The following is a 20,156-nucleotide window of genomic DNA, read 5'->3' as shown; positions in this document are numbered from 1 at the left end:
CCCCATGAATGAATAAAAAACCTAAATCATTGGATGAACTGACTCAAAGCCACTGCAACAAGTCAGAGAGAGGGAGAGAAAGAGACAGGCCAACCTCTCTAAGGTCTTCATTAAAGTCAATGATCATGGGCTCCTCTTAAAGCTGATGCCACCTTCTCCCAGGTTGCCTGAGCTCATTGTAGTTTGTGCTTCAATTTCAGATCTCAGCTTTTGTGTTTTTAGGCAGTAATTTCACCAATGTGAAGGAACTCATTGGGGCAATTTCCTTTGCCAGTTGCCTGTTTATGGGCACAGAGTCCCTGGACTTCTGTCCACTCATTGAATAGAGACTCATGGGCTTGGAGCTCCGATCCATACGGTCAGCTCCATCAATAGTAAAACCTAGAAATTTATTCCTTCTTCAGTCACAATTTAAGGCCCCCAGCATCTGAGTACTCACCCGTTAGGGGCAATATTGTCTGCTCACTGACAGGGCAGTGGGAGATACAGGGCTGGATTTTCCCCATAGGTTTTACTATCAGGGTGCAATGATGATCAGAAACCCACACTCTGAGTCCAACAATTAAACTAAATTAACTGAACTGAGGGAAGTGATCAGAAACCCTCGCTGTGTGGGGAACGGTCACTCAAATATCAGCTCACGGTTCAATAAACACAACGGTTTGGCTTGTAAAGTTGAAAGGCCAATCAGGGCTCTCCCTGCTTGGAAGCAATGGCAGGATTATCATGTCGGGTCAGTGAGGGGGAGGGGCGCCCACTCTCTCCAACCTTTTCACAAGTTAAATAAAGAATTATTCAGCAGCAGGACTACCAGTGCTAGGATGGTGGGGGTGAGGGGAACCATTCTACAGGACAGCCCAAGTCTCCTCCTGCCCCCCCAGTCAGGCGGAGATGGCCTAAGTCTGCCAGGAGGTTTGAAGTCCCCGGTTTGCGATTGGGAAGCCACTTCCAGGCAGCCACTGCCATCTCCAGGAACCCAGAGGGGTGCAGACAATCCCAGTGGGCCTTAATAGGCCCTTTATAGATTTAATCAGCCCCCCCCCCGCCTGTAACCCTTCCCTCCCCCAACGCACATCGGTTAGGGGGGGTGTGGAGATGGAATGGGAGGAGCCTTCACACAATCCAGGGGCATGCCCTGACTGGGGCACAATGTCCAAGTTCCCACTGCCCCCGGGAATTTAGGCAAAGAACTAAAGCCTTGTGTCTCACTTTGAGTAAACATGATGTGAAGTTGCTGGTGCTGGACTGGGATGGACACAGTCACAGTCAACACCAGGTTAATGTCCAACAGGTCTATTTGGTAGCACGAGCTTTTGGAGCACCGCTCCTTCACTCACCTGATGAAGGAGCCGCGCTCCGAAAGCTCGTGCTACCAAATAAACCTGTTGGACTTTAACCTGGTGTTGTGAGACTTCTTACTTTGGGTAAAGTTATGGTTGCAGATCAGGGAGTCTGTCCGACTCCTGGCCTGTGAGCCGTTTGTTTGGGCAAGGAATCCTATCGTCCAGCCGTGCTTTTCACAAGCTCAGCCACATTCCATCCAGGTACAACCGTGGTAAAATTGTGGCTAGGTCTACATAAGAGCATAAGAAATAGGAGCAGGAGTAGGCCATCTTGCCCCTCGAGCCTGCCCCGCCATTCAATAAGATCATGGCTGATCTGAAGTGGATCAGTTCCACTTTCCCGCTTTCTCCCCATAACCCTTAATTCCGTTGTCTATCAGAAACCTATCTACCCGTGACTTAAATATATTCAGCGAGGCAGCCTCCACCACTTCAACGGGCAGAGAATTCCAGAGATTCTCCACCCTTTGAGTGAAGAAGTTCCTCCTCAACTCCGTTCTAAACTGCCCCGCTTCCACCCCCCCCCTCCCCCACCCCACCCTGCCCCTTATCTTGAGGCTGTGCCCTCTAGTCCTGCTGTCCTTTCTGAGCGGGAAGAATCTCTCTGCCTCTATCCTATCCATCCCCTTCATTATCTTATACATCTCTATAAGATCCCCCCTCATCCTTCTAAACTCCAACGAGTACAGACCCAGTCTATTCAATCTCTCTTCATAAGCTAATTGGCTCATTCTCTGATTGGCTATCTTCATTCCCAACATGTGCTTCATGAGGTGGCACGGTGGTGGGCACTGCTGCCTCACAGCGCCAGGCTCCCGGGTTCAATTCCAGCCTCAGCTGACTGTCTGTATGGAGTTTACACATTCTCTGTGTGGGTTTCCTCCGGGTTTCCACCCGAAAGGCATGCTGGCCAGGTTGATTGGCCAAGCTACATTGAGCCTAGTGTCAGCAGGCTTAGCAGGGTAAATATGTGGGGTTACGGGAATAGGGTCTGGGTGGGATTGTTATCTTTGGGCAATTGGGACAAGCTTAGTAATTTAAAAAAATGGGCAGCATGGACAAGTTGGGCTGAAGAGCCTGTTTCCAGGCAGTAAATCTCTATGATCTATCCCTACAACTCCAGATATTTACCCTGCTAATCTCCATGACACTAAGGGACAATTTATCACAACCAGTCAACCTAATCTGCACATCTTTGGAGTGTGGGAGGAAACTGGAACATCTGGAGGAAGCTGATGCAAATACAGGGAGAATGTGCAAACTCCACACAGACAGTGATCCAAGGCCAGAACCAAATCTGGGTTCCTGGCACTGTGAGACAATGGTGCTAACTGCTGTGCAGCCCTTTGAGGACATTAGTGAATCAGATGGGTTTTTACAACAATCATTAGAGTTTTAATTCCAGTTCTTTTTTTACTTAATTTTATTTTCACCATCTACCATGATGGGACTTGAACCCAGGTCCCCAGATTACTTGTCCAGTGACAATACCAATACCACCACGACCCCTTGGAGCAACTTGTAGGCTTTCTGGTAAGAGGTAAAAGCAATTGAGGTTGGGGGTTACAGAGAATAAGGGGAAACTAGTGGAGACAATCAGAAGCAACCCTTGAGCAGATAAGATCCCTGCCTCGATCTAGTTGCAGACCTCAGTAGCCAACAACGCAGTGACTGTCTGTCTAGTGATGTCACATTATTGGCCCCCTTCTGGGTCACTATACACATTAAAATGACAGAGTGTTTTGTCTCCTTTTTTGAAATGACAGGTTTGGTGTTACGGAAATGAGACACAACATCACAGAAACTGGACAGTGGATGGGAGCACACATCAGCTGGAGATACCCGCACTGAACTCCGGCATCGAATACCGTGTACAGATTGCCGCAATCAATGGTGCTGGAGTAGGGGTACACACCAAACCACAGTCCATCTATCTAGGTCAGTAAGGAGACTTCAGAACTGAGGGAAAGGGAAGACCGCAGGCTGTGGGATGATTGAGGTGTAATTGTAATGTCGCTGAGTTTGGAATCCAGAGGCCTAGGCTAAAGTTCTGGGAGCATGGGTTCAAATCTCACCACGGCAGCTGGTGGCTTTTAATTCCCTTTTTAAAAGATATGAAATTGAAAGCTCGTCCCAGCTATTGGTGGAACGATCATCGATTTTGCCGTGATCCCATTTAATGGGGGACTGGGCTCGAGTGGCCAGGGGCTGACTCCTGCTGCTAATTTGCATGTTTGTGCTGCACCCAATTCTATTTCCCATTTTCTGTGGATTCTCAGAAACCTCTTCAGTGTTGAGACTTGTTTAGAACGTGGAAAAACTACAGCACAAACAGGCCCTTCGGCCCACAAGTTGCGCCGATCATATCTCCACCCGACTAGGCTTACCTATAACCCTCAATCCTGCTAAGTCAAGTTTAGGTCAGACCGAGGTGTGTCAGCGAGCCATGGGGAGTGGGGGCGGGGGAGGGGGGTGGGGGAGTTACAGACCCACAGAAAATCCACCCTTACCACAAGCTGTATTTCTGCTGCTAATCCAGTTCCTCCCCACCTTGAGTCTGGAATATTCTGGTCCCGCTCACCGCAGGAATCGTAGCAGGCAGAGGGCGGACCATGCTAAGGACTGTTGACCTTGGGCAGGATTTTCAGCTTTGGGGCGAGCAGAGCCAGTAAATCCTACCCTTAGTCTCAGTAAGCCCTCCCAGCCCACACCCCACCCCCTGCAGGATTTTGGGTTTGGGTCAGGATCCCCGACATTGGGGTCAAATGAGAGTCACAACCCTGCACCTTGTGGGCAACCATCGCCTGGCAGTGAGTTTCCTTGAATTGGCCAATTAGTGACCAGAGGGCCATCCAATTAAAGATGATGATGATGTGTAGGCTCCCAAAGCTGAGTGGTGCTCAGAAAGGCATGAACCTGCAGTTCCAGTAATGCAGAGGTATGGCACCTCCATTTTGAGGCCTATGACCACAGCTGAAGAGGAAACCGGGATAGGCCTCTTAGCCTGCCTGGAGCGCTGGCCTCCTGGTCTTGCACCGGGAGATGTCTTCAGTCTGCCAACCTAGTCTTCCATTGCCTTAAGGGGCCCACTGGCTAACTAGAAAATTCCAGTTGGCCTTGGGATGTAGGCCTTGGATAAACCGTTTATCCTGCTTGGTTGACTACCAGCCACTATGTGGGCAGGTAGCTCTGCCTCAAGGAACCTGGCTCGGGGGTGGGATGGAAACTAGCATATCAGCAGCACCACCACCCCACCCCACGCCCCGGTGTAAACTTTCACATCTGTCCACCCCCAATGAAGGTGAAAATTCCCGCACGTCACTGACTGTATCTCTACTGTAAACCTCTATAACTCTATAAACGTGGGCAATTGGGACCAGCTTCGGGTTTAAAAAAAGAGCGTCATGGACAGTTTGGGCCAAAGGACCTGTTTCCATGCTGTAAACCTCTATGATTCTGTGATGTTAATCCAGCTCCCTCACACTGTAAACTCAGTAACTCCTCCCAGCCAACAGTCTGTGGTTAAAATTCTACCAATTGCCACCTTTATTGTTGTGGTTAATGGTTTTGTCTACAATTTCCTCCCTGCGCTGTTTAAATGAAAGTTAACAGATTAATGACCTCATTAAAACAGCGAACCTGGAATATGTAAGTGCATTAAAGTATTGCTCAGTGGAAACTCAGCCACTGCATCTCCATGAATGGTTATCTGGAGGTCTGTAACTTCTCCCAGCCAGGCCCATATGGTATTGATGTTGAACAGTCTGTAATTGAGATAATAAAGGCCCTTGTGATGGCTTTCAGTTCCTCTGCTTCCTGAAAGAGATTGGTAATATATAGAATCTGCTCCACACTTCACAAAGTGAGAATAGAATAGAATCCTTTTCATCGAATCCCTATTTACAGAAGGAGGTTGTTTGGCCCTTTGAATCTGCACTGACTCTCTGACAGAGTATTATACCCAGGCACACCACTCCACCCTATCCCATAGCTAATCCATCTAACATACACGTCTTAGGACACTAATGAGCAATTTAGCATGGCCAATTCACCTAACCTGCATTTCTTTGGAGGGTGGGAGGAAACCAAACCACTTGGAGGAAACCCACGCAGACATGGGCAGAACATGCAAACTCCACACAGATGGTCACCCAAGACTGGAATTGAACTTGAATGTCAATTGTCCCTGCTGTGTTTTCTCCATTTGCCAATTCTGTGAAGGAGGAGGGTGATTTTAGTGAAGCAATGAGCCCTCGAGAACAAGGTGATGGTTTATCCATTGGCACGATTGTGCTGAATGTGTAAGATATTGAATCAGCTGTTAAAGGAGACATTTAGAATGGACAAACAAATGTGTTTCTTTGATACCTTGTCTGGTAGAAGGGTCTCCGTTTAGCATTTCGTCTCGAAGATTCTACCTCTGACAATACGACACTCCTTCAGTACTGCACTGCACTGGAATTAGTTTTGGTTGTGTGATCAACTCCCTGGACTTGGGCGACGGAATTACTCGTTGGGTTACTATTATATAACATTACCAATCTTTCCAATGTTGTAAAGTAACAGGGCCAAAGCCCCCCCACCCCCCCTTACCCTAGTACATTTTCTGAATGATGATGTTGCCTAAGGAGCACACAGTGGAGAAATGCAGGGCAGGTTTTGCTGGGTTGGCTGGTTCTGGTTGGGGTCCAGCGCTAGGAAAGTGAGGAGGAATGAATTAACCAGCGTTCCTAAGGCTGGTTGTTATCCTGTGATCAGTCCTGGGGAGTGCTTACATTGGGTAAGGACAGGATCAGGTTCAGTGACGATAAAAACAGAAGAACACAAGAACTAGGAGCAAGCGTAGGCCACTCAGCCCCTCAAGCCTGCTCCCCCATTGTACAATATCATGGTTCATAGAATCCCTACAGTGCAGAAGGAGGCCATTCGGCCGATGGAGTCTGCACCGACAACAATCCCACCCAGGCCCTTTCCCCATTATCCCACATATTCAACCCGCTAATCCTGTGAATGTACGCATCCCAGGATACTCGTGGGCAATTTAGCACGACCAACCAACCGAACCTGCATATCTTTGGACTGTGGGAGGAAAGCGGAGCACCCGGAGGAAGCCCATGCAGACACCGGAAGAACATGCAAACTCCACACAGACAGAGATCCAAGGCCGGAATTGAATCCTGATGCCTGATGCTATGACACTGCAGTGCCAATCTCTGTGCCACTGTGCTGCCCTATACAACTGTAGCAACACCTCCCTACTTTTATGCTTGATTGCTTTTACAATCCTTCTGTACTTTTCCCTCCCTAACGGCATTGTGGGTCAACCTACAGCATATGTATTGCAGCTTTTCAAGAAGGCAGTTCACCACTGCTTTCTCAAGGGGCAACTAGGGATGGGCAATAAATGCTGGCCAGCCAGCGATGCCCATGAATGACGACAAAACGACCGCAGCTAACTGCAGTCTCTCTCCATTTAAACAATATACTGTTTTTCTCCTTTTCACGCCAACATGGATAAATTATATTTTCCCACATTATATTCCATCTGCTAAATTTTTGCCCATGCGCTTAATTTACCTAAATCCTTCTGTAGACTCTGTCCTCCTGCAACTTACTGTCCTGTAAGTGAGATATATTTGAGTCTTCAGCAAATCTGGTTACCATTCGTCTGGTCCCTTTATCCAAGTATCATTAATATAGATTGCAACTTGTGGAGCACTGGCCCTTGTGGTACTCTACTAGTTACAGCTTGCCAACCTTCTTTGGTTGAATGGCCTTGCTGCCAAAGATAAAAGGGGAAGAATGACGAAAGGAAAACTGAGGAGAGAAAAATGCCTGCTCATGAACCCAATGCTGTGTCAGAATTGGAATACACAGAGGTAAGCTCCAGAAAGAGACCAATTGGCTGAGGTTTTGTGTGCGACTTTTCATTTCCTTTGGCATTCTAATTATTCAGTTGCCTGAATTGTTCCCCACTTGTCTCTGTTGGGTCCCTTTTCAGAGGTCAATCAGAGAGTTGTGAAGTAAAGCCCCAAACCAGGAGCTTGAGAATATAGACCAGGCTAATGTTTTGACTGAATACTAGGATGCTGCTCTCTAGGTCCTGCCCACCTGTTTCAGTGACCTATGTAGGTGCTACAGATTCCATGGCAGTAGTGGAAGATCAACAGTCCATTATCTGAATGTTCGAAACAACAACTGCATCCTCCTCCCTTGGCCCATGCCCCCTCGGCCCATTCCCCCTCCTCTCTCCAGTGGCCAGTGCACCCATCTCCTTTAGCCTAGCCCCTGGACTTGCTTAAACCCCATTCAACCATAACCGCCTCCTCCCTCATTCCACAATCCCGCTCTCAACCAACACTCCTTCCCTGGGCAAATAGCACAGAAACCAAAGAATTGCTCACTGATGACTATTTTTGGGGTCTTGTTGTGTACTGGAACAGATGCCATCCTTGCCTACGTAACAGCAAAGCAATTCATTGCACGTAAAATACCTGGAGGCGTTGTGAAGATATTCAGCAAGATGCTGTAGCCTTTCTTGATATCAGATCTGTTTCTTGCCCTGGGCATTAGACACTATCTGCACAACAGGCTTGAAACATCCTAAGTAAGTAATTTTGATCTCGTGTAGGATAGATTGTAGCCCTGTGCGAGTCACCCAAAGGTCATCTTGGGTGATTATGAAATACAACAATCTCATTTTTTTTTAATAATGAAAAATCTATTCATTTATCCATTGTGGATTCTTTCTGTGCTGGTGTTGTAATGAGTTGAACAGAAAACAATCATCTATCATTCGCCCTGTGCTGCAGAATTGGGACAGAGTTATTTCACATCATGTCGGGTACTTGATTGGAAACGGGGAAACAGGAATTGCGTACATTACACGCTCAGCTCCCACATTCATCCGCATCAATCACCCCCGGATCACAGGCCGCTAGACTCCGACCCCCCCCCCCCCCCTTTGACACACACAGCCCAGTTACAAACATGCCACAGTAAAAACAAAACAACAGAAGGACAGATTAATTTCAGAGATGGGAGATTTTTATAGAGTTGAGAGCAATAAAATCATTTCATGAAACCGGTCAGGGAAAAAATATATGGTACTTTAGCAGAGTGCCAAATCGCTTTTCCAGTTAAAGTCTGGGCTGCTTCAAAAAAATATTGCAAGGTTAAGGCACCTATTTCAACCTCCAGACATCTCAAGGCAGTTTACACCCAATTAAATACTTTTGAAGTACTGTTGTAATTGTAGGAAACAAGCATCCAATTTTCACACAGTAAACTTCCACAAACAGTAATACAAGCATACAAGCTAGGAGCAGGAGTAAGCGTCTCAAGCCTGCTTCACTATTCTATAAGTCAGAGTCATTGAGTCATGGGGTATACAGCACAGAAAAGGACCCTTTAGCCCAACAAGTCTGTCCCAGTCAAAAACAAACCACCTCACAATTCCAGTGCCAATATCCAGTACTTGACCCTTGTATGCCTTGGCATCGCAAGTGCATATATAAATACTTCTTAAATGTTATGAGGGTCTCTGCCTCCTCCACCACCCTTTCAGACAGTGAGCTCCAGACTCCCATGACCTTTTGGGTGAAGAAGTTTTTTCCCCTCATCCCCTCTAATACTCCTGCCCCTGAACTTGTATCAATGCCCCCTGGTTATTGACCTCTCCCACAGGGGGAAAATTCTTCCTGTTTAACCCCGCCATAATTTTATACATCTCAATTATGTTCCTCCTCTGCTCCAAGGAAATCAACCCCAGTCTATTCAATCTCTCTTCATAACTAAAACTCTCCAGCCCAGCTACATCCTGGTACATCTCCTCTGCACCTTTCCGATTCTGTCACATCCCTTCTGTAATGTGGAGCTCAGAACTGCAACACAATATTCTAGTTGAGACCTATCCAGCAGTTTACACAATTCCAGCGTAACCTCCTGCTCTTAATGCATATAGCCAAGGCATAGAGTTTAAATTTTATTGTGGATCAGGGGGACCGGTATACATGCACACCAAGGTCCCTCTGATCCTCGATGCTTCTCAGGGTCCTGCCACTCATCATGCATTCCTTTGCCGCCTTTGTCCTGCCGCCTTTATCCTGTGCATCACCTCACACCTATCCAGATTGAAATCCATTTGCCACTGATCAGCCCATCCGACCAGCTCATCTATATCCTCCTATAATCTAAGGCTATCCTCCTCATTATTTCCCACCCCACTAATTTCCATGAACTTACTGATCATCCTTCCTATGGTCATGTCTAAACCATCACCCTCTGCTTCCTGCCACTCTGGATCCAATTTGATAAATGTTCTTGGATCCCATGGTCTCTTATGGGGATCTCATGTGGGATCTTATTGAAATCCTTGCTGAAGTCCAAGTAGACTGCCCTCACCTACACAGCTCTTCGAAAAATTCAATCAAGTTGGTCAGACATGACCTCCCCTTAACAAACCCACACTGACTGTTCTTGATTAATCCCTGCCTTTCGAATTCTGTTTCTCAGAATTGCTTCTAATAGTTTCTCCACCACTGAGGCTGACTGGCCTGTAGATTCCTGGTCTATCCTTTCTTCCCTTCCTGAATAATAATACCACATTGGCTGCTGTCTAGCCCCTAACCAACTCTCCTGTGGCCAGAGAGGAATTGTCAGTGCCTCTGCTATTTTCTCCTTGCCTCACTCAGCAGCCTGGGATACATTCCATCCGGCTCTGGAGGTTTATCTACTTTAAAGCCTGCCTGACCACTCACAACCTCCAGTCTGTCTGCGTTTATTTCTTTAATTGTATCACTGTCCTCCGTCTATATGTCTTAGCTATGAGGAGAGATTGGGTAGACTGGGGTTGTTCTCCCTGGAAAGACAGAGAATGAGGAGAGACCTAATAGAGGTGTACAAAATTATGAAGGGTGTAGATAGGGTGAACAGTGGGAAGCTTATTCCCAGGTCGGAGGTGACAATCATGAGGGGTCACAGGCTCAGGGTGAGAGGGGCGAGGTATAACTCCGACATCAGAGGGATGTTTTTTACGTAGGGGGTGGTGGGGGCCTGGATTGCACTGCCAAGTAGGGTGGTGGAGGCAGACACGCTGGCATCGTTTAAGAATTACCTGCATAGTCACATGAGCAGCCTGGGAATGGAGGGATACAAACGAATGGTCTAGTTGGACCAATGCGTGGCACAGGCTTGGAGGGCCGAAGGGCCTGTTTCCTGTGCTGTACTGTTCTTTGTTCTTTGTTCTATACCCACGTCATCTCTCTCACTAATGAAAACCGACATAAAGTATTCATTTAGAAGCCTACCTACATCCTCTGGCTCCACACACACATTACCACTGAGGTTCTTATTGGACCCTACTCTTTCACCATTTATCCTTTTACCCTTACTGTACTTGTAAGATGACTAAGGGTTTCCCTTACTGAGACTGGAAGGCTGTAACATGCCTTAGCCGGAAGATGAGATGCTTTTTCTCCAGTTAGTGTTGAGCTTCACTGGAACATTGCAGCAAGCCAAGGACAGGCATGTGGGCGTGGGAGCAGGATCGTGTGTTAAAATGGCAAGCAACCGGAAGGCCAGGGTCCTGACTGTGCACAGACCAAAGGTACTCAGCAAAGTGATCACCCAGTCTACGCTTGGTCTCTCCGATATAGAGGAGACCACATTGGGAGCAGCAAATTCAATAGACCAAATTGAAAGAGGTGCAAGTTAAACACTGCTTAACCTGGAATGAATGTTTTTGACCTTGGATGGTGAGCATGGAAGAGATAAAGGGATAGATGTTACACCTTTTGCGATTGCAAGGGAAGGTGACATGGGCATGGGAGAGATATAGTGGAGGAGTGGACTAGGTTATCCTAGAAGGAATAGTCTTTGCAGAGTGCTGCCAGAGGGAGTGAGGAGAAGATGTGTTTAGTGGTGGCATTAAGCTGGAGTTGGCAAAAATGGCAGAGGACTATGCTTCGCAAGTGGAGGCTGGCAGGGTAAAATGTGAGAACAAGGCGGCCTCTATCCTTGTAGTGGGAGGAGGGGAGTGGGTGAGGGCCATGGCACGGGAGATGGACTGCATGTCGTTGAGGGCCCTGTCAATGACTATAGGTGTGAAACCACAGTTTAGGAAGAAGGTGCACATATTAAACTAGAAAGAGTGCAGAAGAGATTTACGAGGATTCTACCGGGACTTGATGGTTTGAGTTATAAGGAGAGACTTGATAGACTGGGATTTTTTTCTCTGGGGCGTAGAAGGCTGAGGGATTATCTTATAGACATCTATAAGATAATGAGGGTCATAGATTAGCTAGATAGCCAATATCTTTTCCCAAAGGTAGGGGAGTCTAAAACCAGAGGGGAAAAGTTTAAGGTGCGTGGGGAGAGATATAGAAGTGTCCAGATGGCAATTTTTTCACACAGAGGATGGTGAGTATCTGGAACAAACTGCCAGAGGTAATAGTAGAGGTGGGTACAATTTTGTCTTTTAAAAAACATTTAGACAGTTACATGGGTAAGATGGGTATCAAGGGATATGGGCCAAATGTGGGCAATTGGGAATAGCTTAGGTGTTTAAAAAAAGGGTGGCATGGACAAGTTGGGCCAAAGGGCCTGTTTCCAGGCTGTAAACCTCTATATTAGAAGCACAACTTTGGAAAGTGGCATCATCGGGAACACACTCTGGCATAGTCCCAGATGGCCAAACACTGACTGGTGGTGATTTAACCTGAGGATCACCACAGTTCAGGTGAGGGGCAAAGTTGAGCCTTCATGAATAACCTTAGCCAGTATGGGAATTGAACCTGCGCTGTTGCCATCGTTCTGTGTCATGAACCAGCTGTGCAGCCAACTGAGCTAAACTCTGATATATACGTACCTGTCCAGTACCAGCATAAAACTAGCCAGACATCCTCAGGCTCGGTTACAGAACTGTACCATCTGCTTGAAGAATATCTGGCACTAAAAAAGCAGCAAAATGCTCGAACTGCCGGTAACCATCTCCTGTGACCTCAAGTCCTCTCTCTCGCTCTCTGGGAATGCTGCACTGCTTTCTGTTCAGGATCGTACAGACACACTTCATGTTACCTTGCTCTGAGCCATTTGCACCAAGGAAACTAAAGTGCTGCTCTCTGCATTTATCAGAAGCACCATTGGGATCTGATGATCCTTGATACCCAGAGAAACTTTGCAGAAGTTGAAATACGTGGTGAAAATAATAGTCATTTTTTGCACTGTTATGAGCATTTTAACCCCAACAGATGTAGCCACTTACACCTTTTAATGGCCCTATCCTCTTCAGTTTTCCTGTAACTTTTTACACCTGATTTCCAACACTAGTTGCCTCCACCCTCACACACACACACACACACACACACACACACACACACACACACACACACACACACACATACCCCTCACTTTCACACTCTCTCTCACCACCCCCCCCCAACCTCACCCCTCTCACTTTTCACTCTCTCACTGAATCAAACGGGATCAATATACGAATGGTTGAACAGGCTCCTATTACTCAGTGACCAGTAAGTCACTTGCCTGAAAATCTCGCCATCAGGTTCAGCAACAGCTTCTGTGGATTGATTCTTAATGAGGAACCCATTTTTCGCCCTCATCTGGTAAATCCATGGCTCTAGTGGGTGGGAATGATGTACAAGTGAACTGACATTCCCTGGGTGGGCTCCTTCTGTGCTGTACCGACTGTAAAACTGGATGGATCCATAAACCTTTTCCGGCCCATCATTTTCATCTGTTTACGTGTTGTTTCTTTAAGTGACAAGCTGGGGTCTCTGCTCCATACCGGGACTTGTATTTGAACTGTTTGAGGTGTTATGTATTTATTTGCTGTGAACCTTTAAATTTCAGATCCTTCTGCTCAAGAGGAGTCAACGGAATCCTCAATCCTCGGACTGGTGCTGGAGTTTGTGAGGCAGCCAATTTTCATTGCGAGCGCTGGGAGTTTGATCTGGGCCATCCTCATGGTGCTCAGCGTGTGTTTGTATTGTCGCCGTCGTACAAAGCGCTGTAATATTCAAAAGAAACACAGACTCAGCAAAGGTGAGAGAGACCTGTTGGCAAGTTATCAAAAGCACAGGGCCCTTTAAGAGGGTTGGAATCTTGCCAAAGTTGTAACAGGGAGGTGAGGGCAAGTATGTTGATTCACACTCAGGGGGCCACTTTTTGAAGGGGACCCCATGTTTGGCACATGCCCTATTTAAGTAGATCATAGAATCATACAGTGCAGAAGAGGCCCATTGGATCTGCACCGACATGCAGGAAACAGCTGACCTTGCACCTAATCCCATTGAGCAGCCCATAGCTTTAAATGTTATGACATTCCAAGTGTTCATGGGGCACAAAATCTGCCCATAAAGAATCCTTGGTTGAGGACATGCATACAAATTATTATTTATGTTCTTCGACTCTGTTCCACCATTCAATAAGGTAATGGTTGATCTCATTGTAACTCCAACTCTGCATTCTATCCCCGATAACCTTTCACCTCCTTGTTAATCAAAAATTTATCTAGCTCTGCCTTAAAGATATTCAAAGGTTTTGCTCCCAGCACCTTTTAATGAAGTGAGCTCCAACCCTTTGAGAGAAAAAAAAAATTCTCTTCATCTTAAAAGGGTGACCCCTAGTGGTCCCGAGCACTGATTCTCCCACAGGAGAAAACATCCTTTACACATCCACCCCGACAAGACCCCTCAGGATCTTTTACATTTCAGTCAAGTTGCCCCTTGTTCCTCCGAGCTCAGCAGAGACTAGCCCAACCTCTCCAACCTTTCCTCGCAAACCACCTGAATGGCTGCAAAGAAAGGCCAGTGTTGGGAATTACATAATCACTTACTCTCATTTTCCATTGGTCACACGGCAGTACGAACTGAAAAGTAGGACAGGGTACGCAATAGTTTGGGGGAGAGATTAAACTGAAGGAAGTGGACGACAAATGGAATAGTGGAGGAAGGAGAGAGAGATAGTAATGGAGGTGAGGGAGCAGCAGAACAGAACAAGGTAGGAATAGAAGGCAAGGGAGGGAGATAGTACTGGAAGCTTGAAAAACACATTGCACACAATGAGGCCCTTCAGCCCATCCTGTCGGTGCAGCTGAAAAATGGCTATCCAGCTGAATCCAGCTTAGTCTAGGGTTCTTCAAGGCTAGACCATTACCCCATTCCCCCAACTTAAGGGCTTCATCATGCCACCATGAAAATGTTATCGGTGGGGGTGGAGTGGGGCTATAAGAGGTGTACCAAATACTGAAACTGCTAGTATACTCTGGCAGCCTGGCTTGGGGGAAGGGCATCTTTCCTTATTGGATATCCTGTAACCCATGGAGAACCTGCCAAGTGGCAAGAACAGCTCCTGCTTCAAGGCCACCCAGGCCTTTCAAATACCCACCAACTCCCTACCCCCTCCCCTCAACCAGTATAATATGCCTTTAAGGTATAGCCGCATGACATCACCAGAAGGGAAGTCGTCATGTTTTGGTTTTCATCTTTGCTTTTGAGCAGAACAGACACACACAGCCCTGCTGCTGATATCTTCAATCTTTCTCTCCGTGTATATCTGTCCTTTCACGCCTAGTTTTAAACAACATGTATTTATCTGATCCTTTAAGAGTGATTGGTGCATTTACGTTATTATAAAATAGCAACACCCCCCAATCACTGGGAGTTGCCTCACTGCCCTCTCTTCCAGGCCTCCAGCGATGCTTTTGTTGCAGTCCCAAAAGTGACCACTGCTCCCAGTGCCACTGCTGGCAGCTCTTGGAAGTGGGAAATCATACGTCAGTGAGGAGTGGGAGCAGAAGCCACGACCCCAGGCAACTAATTGCCTGAACCACGTTAAATAGTCGTGGCTTCCTGGACAAGCAGATGAGGACTCGCCCCCTACTGTCTAAACAGTTTACTGCCACTCTTAAATCCATGGCCAAGTGCTTAGCCAAATTAGTTTTAAATATGATGATTTTCTGCCTCTACCAGGCTTAAATCAGCGAGTTACAGATCCCCACCAAAGGTTTTCTTTGACCTCCTCCACAAGATTCTAATTCCTTCCGCCAGTTATTTTAAATCTATATCCTGTGTTTTTTTTTAAGTTTACTTATTTATTAGTGTCACAAGTAGGCTTACATTAACACTGCAATGAAGTGAAAAATCCCCTAGTTGCCACGCTCCGGTGCCCTTTCAGGTACACTGAGGGAGAATTTAGCATGGCCAATGCACCTGACCAGCACATCTTTCAGACTGTTGGAGAAAACAGGATCACCCAGAGAAAGCCCACGCAGACACAGGGAGAACATGCAAAGTTCGCACAGGCAGTGACCCAAGCTGGGAATTGAACTCGGGTGCCTGGTGCTGTGAGGCAGCAACACTAACCACTGTACCATGGTGAGGACTCTGTGCTAAAGGAAATAGGTCCTACGTATCTGACATAATTTTACACATTTCAATTAAATCTCTTTTTCAAAGAAAGCAACCCCAGCCCCTCCAATCTTTTTCCATTATTAGAATTCCCCATTCCCAGAAACATCCATGTATATCTCACCTTGTAGCATCTCCAATGTGACTCACGTCTTTCCCACAATACAGGGGCCAGGACTATATGCAATAGTCTAGCTGTTTGTACATTCTTACTGAAGGTGAGGGAGATGGGCAGAATTGAAAGATGGGGAAAGGAAGAGAGGTGAAGAGAATTGAATTTTCTGAACACCATCGCTAATGGAGCAGAAGAAGCTGAATGAATTTTTGCGAGATTTGACCCAAGAATCTCTGAGACCCACTGAATCATGTCTAGCCCTATGAGCCTCATTACTGATCCTAACCAGATAGGCATCAAACTGCTTTTAAAGGGATTAATTATCCCAGCATTAAGTGCCTTTGTTAGGAATCTGTTCTACATATTAGTTGGCCCATGGGGAGCAATATTAGTCATGTTTACATGAAATAAGGAATCAAGAATGTTGGCTTTAGTAGGAGGATGTAGCTTTTGCTTTTCAGCCACGCACCATGTTTCACCTGTATTTTATACATCAGAAGCAAAAGAATTGCTCTACCGATCCAAGGTGGGGCAACAAGGTAAATTTAGATTTTCCTGCTCCTGGTATGCAGCTGTGAAATGCTGGGAACTCCGATTCCCAAATTCTTTCCGCAACTGGCTGATTTCTACCCACACTTGCGAGGCTTTGCATCCGGAATGGATCGCTGTGCAATTCTTCTGACCTTTTCTTGTCATATCTACAATTCACCGTATCTTCAGCTGAAACATGTGCCAACATGACCGAGCCACATAAATCACGCGAGTGCCTGAGACACTTCAGAGCGCTGAGTCCTCAGTTCTGTCTCATTAATTCATGTTATTTTACGTACTGCAGGCTTGTACAGACTGGCCAACGAAGATGTCATTATCAAGCACAGGTAAGCTGAGGTGCGATGGAGTGAGCGTTTGCCCTGGTTCTTCACAGGGCAACGGGGCTGACGACCTTTTTTTTTGTGCTCTGTTCCAGGATGAACCTGACCGATTCTCCCTGGCTCTCAAATTCCTGGAAATCCAGCAGCTGCTCCAAGAGCTTTAACCCCGGGAATGGGCAGCCCCTCTGGCTCCATGGCCAGGACGGAATGACATACTGGAAAACAGGTGAAGTGGGAATGACAGAGCTCATGACTGACAAACAAGGCTGCGTTTATTATTTGGTTGACTAAGAGGTGTTGGGATTGGGTTTTCTCTTGTTTTCCTTACAGAAGAGAGGGGAAAATTTGATGGATGTGTCCATAATAATGAAGGGTTTTGATAGACTGGATTAGGGAGAAAATGGACGCAACGTTTTGTCTCTTCACTCCAGTGGGACCTTCTGCTCTCACCAATGAGGCAGCTTGCCGTGTGTTTCCCGGTGGCATGGATGGAATCAATGGGAAATACCTTTGACAGCAGTGCGACCAAAATGCCGTGGGGGTGCCAGAGAATCCTGGCAACTGTTTCCACCAGTGGGAGGGTCAGTAACTGGTGCGCACAGACTTAGCTTGATTAGTAAAAAGAGCAGAGTGGTCATCTCATCGAATGGCAGAGTAGACTCAGAGCTGAATGATCTGCTTCTGCTCCTATTGTCTTATGCTATTATGGGCAATAGGATATTTTTTGGCATCGCAAGTTATCATGATCCAGAGACTGAAGGGCTGGTGGAAGCAGATTCGATATGTAAGGAGGCTTTGGACTTAAATAAAAATACCTGGAGTGCCACAGGGAAAGAATAAGGAGGTGAGGCTGACTGGATAGCTTTCTCAAAGAGATTGTACCTGTGTGATGGACTGAATGGCCTCTTCCTCTACTGGTGATTCTATGCACCATTTGTGTCCCTGTGGTGATGAAGTTCCCACAATGGAGTTGGTGGAATCCAGACCATATCGAAGAGTTAGAGTTCATGTTTTAGATGGTGGTCCCACTCATCTCTCATCTCCGAGCTTTGAATTAGTTACAGGTTGATCTCTCAACCAAATAAAAAATCAATGGTGAACTCTATCTGGTGTACCCCGTGTCAATTGGACTTGTGAAGACCAGAAGATATGGGAACAGAATTAGATCACTCAGCCCCTCGAGTCTGCTCTGCCATTCAATTATGGCTGACATGTTTTCAACCCTGTTCTCCTGCCTTTTCCCCATAACCTTTGATCCCCTTACCAATCAAGAACCTATCTATCTCAGTCTTAAATACACTTAATGACCTGGCCTCCATGCCTTCTGTGGCAATGAATTCCACAGATCTTTCCCGGATGTTGAAAACGACATTCAAGACAGAAATAATATATTTCTAGAGATGAATAACATCAAGGGATGTGGCAAGAGCGTGGGAAAGTGGCTTTCAGATAGATAATCAGTCGTGATCTAATTGAATGGAAGAGCAGGTTCGATGGGCTGAATGGCCTACTCCTTTTATTATCTTCCTAAGCATTCAGTAAATCTCAGAATCACACAACAAACCAACATAACTCACAAATGTGTAATTATTTCATTTCTTGATAGAGGCCTGAACAGATTTATTTAAGATGTGAAATTAAGCTCTTCATGAAGGATGCTGCAATGATTCATCAGAGCTCTCTATATTTTAGCTCCAATTAGATTATTTCCTCATTGATTAGACAGTAAAAATCTTCCAGATGAAGTAGAGGCAGTAGCCTTTGACATTGATTTTACTCACGATTCGACAGCGCACCGTTAGTTTTAATTCCATCAAAAACAGCGTCACCAAGCTATCATCATCATATTGGCCCAAAATTGTCAAATTCCTCTCACTTATACCACTTTGATGATTTTTCTTTTTTGCTTTATTCATTGATGGGACATGGGTGTCATTGGCTGGCCAACATTTATTGCCCACCCCTAGTTGCCCTTGAACTGAGTCAACCACATTGCTGTGGATCTGGAGTCACAAATAGGCCACACCAGGTAAGGATGGCAGATTTCCTTCCCTAAAAGACATTAGTGAACCAGATAGATTTTTCCAACAATCGACAATGGTTTTCATTCACATTATCAGTAGACTCTTAATTCCAGATTTTTAAAATTGATTTCAAGTATCCATCTGCTATGGTGGGATTTGAACCCAGGACCCCCGAGTTTCTGGATTAATAGTCTAATGATAATGCCACTAAGCCATTGCCTCTCTGAACAAGAAGTCTAGGCCCCTCTGAACCTTCCTTTTTCCTTTGTAGGTCCATCGATTGAGAAGGTCCAGGCTTTGAAACACCAAAACCCCTTCATAGTGCCCGATAACAGCCTGTATGGGACATTCAGCGTTGACATTAAAGGAAAAGACTTGAAGACGTTTAGTACCCCGCTCTCGCAGAGGTCTGCCATCTCCAACTACAACGTTCAGCTGACTCCAGACCAAAGTCCGCTGCCACTGCTGAAAAATAACATGAATAAAAACAACATCAACAGCCTTGGTCAGGTTGTAAAGTTACCATGGAAACCAACACCCTACCTACAGCCAAACCCAGACTTGTGGGACAAAAACTGCAATAATGGTGAGAATTTGAATCACCCATTAGCTCTTTTTTAGAGAAATCTCAAGAATGCTTCCTTTGTTTGATAGTGTTGGCACCGTCACAGTGCAATTGTTCCATGTGTGATCATTTGTCTTCTGGTACTTTACCCAGTTCACATGTTTTGAGTCTTGCTGGCGTTTGTCAGCAGGTTGTTCAACTCAGGGAGACCTCACATTTTCCTCCAGCCTCTCAGCAATCGCAAAGGTTAATTTACAGATGCAAAGCAGGAAATTTGGCTGATTTCTGCCTCCCCCCTCTTCTCCCTTCCTCACCCTTGACACCCTCTGCACTCTCCTCCCCCAACCCCCTGCATCGTCCTCTCTCCCTCCCCATTTTCCCCATGCTGTCATCTTCTTCTCTCCTCTGATTAAAATAAGAGTTTATTTATTAGTCACCAGCGGGCTTACACTAACACTGCAAAGGAGTTACTGTGAAAATCTCCTCATGGCCACATTCTAGTTGTCTACCTCGTTGTCTCCCTCTCTCCCCCCCTTGTCTCCCTCTCTCCCCCCTTGTCTCCCTCTCTCTCGCCCCCTTGTCTCCCTCTCTCTCTCCCCCCCTTGTCTATCCTCTCTCTTCCCCCCTTGTCTACCCTCTCTCTCCCCCTTTCTCTCTCTCTCTCTCCCCCCCTTCCCTTCTCTCTCTCTCCCCTTTCTCTCTCTCTCTCTCCCCCTTTCTCTCTCTCTCTCTCCCCCTTTCTCTCTCTCTCTCCCCTTTCTCTCTCTCTCTCTCTCCCCCTTTCTCTCTCTCTCTCCCCCTTTCTCTCTCT

At 46.3% G+C, this 20,156-nt stretch overlaps 1 protein-coding gene across 1 annotated transcript in view; it reads left to right on the top strand.

The window, feature by feature from the left end:
- robo4 (roundabout, axon guidance receptor, homolog 4 (Drosophila)) overlaps positions 1–19,366 on the top strand; it is a gene marked incomplete at its 3' end in the record, with an annotated part of 78,054 nt that extends 58,688 nt beyond the window's left edge. Inside the window, exons 10-14 of the mRNA XM_080182263.1 lie at positions 3,110–3,281; positions 13,212–13,403; positions 16,720–16,762; positions 16,852–16,982; positions 19,052–19,366. Of these exons, the coding sequence (XP_080038389.1) occupies positions 3,110–3,281; positions 13,212–13,403; positions 16,720–16,762; positions 16,852–16,982; positions 19,052–19,366 (853 nt within the window). The remainder of the gene's footprint in view (positions 1–3,109; positions 3,282–13,211; positions 13,404–16,719; positions 16,763–16,851; positions 16,983–19,051) is intronic.
- Between the last annotated feature and the right edge of the window lie 790 nt (positions 19,367–20,156).

The sequence above is a fragment of the Carcharhinus amblyrhynchos genome, unplaced genomic scaffold (genome assembly GCF_965287045.1).
Source record: "Carcharhinus amblyrhynchos unplaced genomic scaffold, sCarAmb.v2.hapA scaffold_49, whole genome shotgun sequence".
In the NCBI taxonomy this organism is placed as follows: domain Eukaryota; kingdom Metazoa; phylum Chordata; class Chondrichthyes; order Carcharhiniformes; family Carcharhinidae; genus Carcharhinus; species Carcharhinus amblyrhynchos.
Note: the sequence above shows the minus strand (reverse complement) of the source record. Positions and strands in the feature narration are given on the sequence as shown.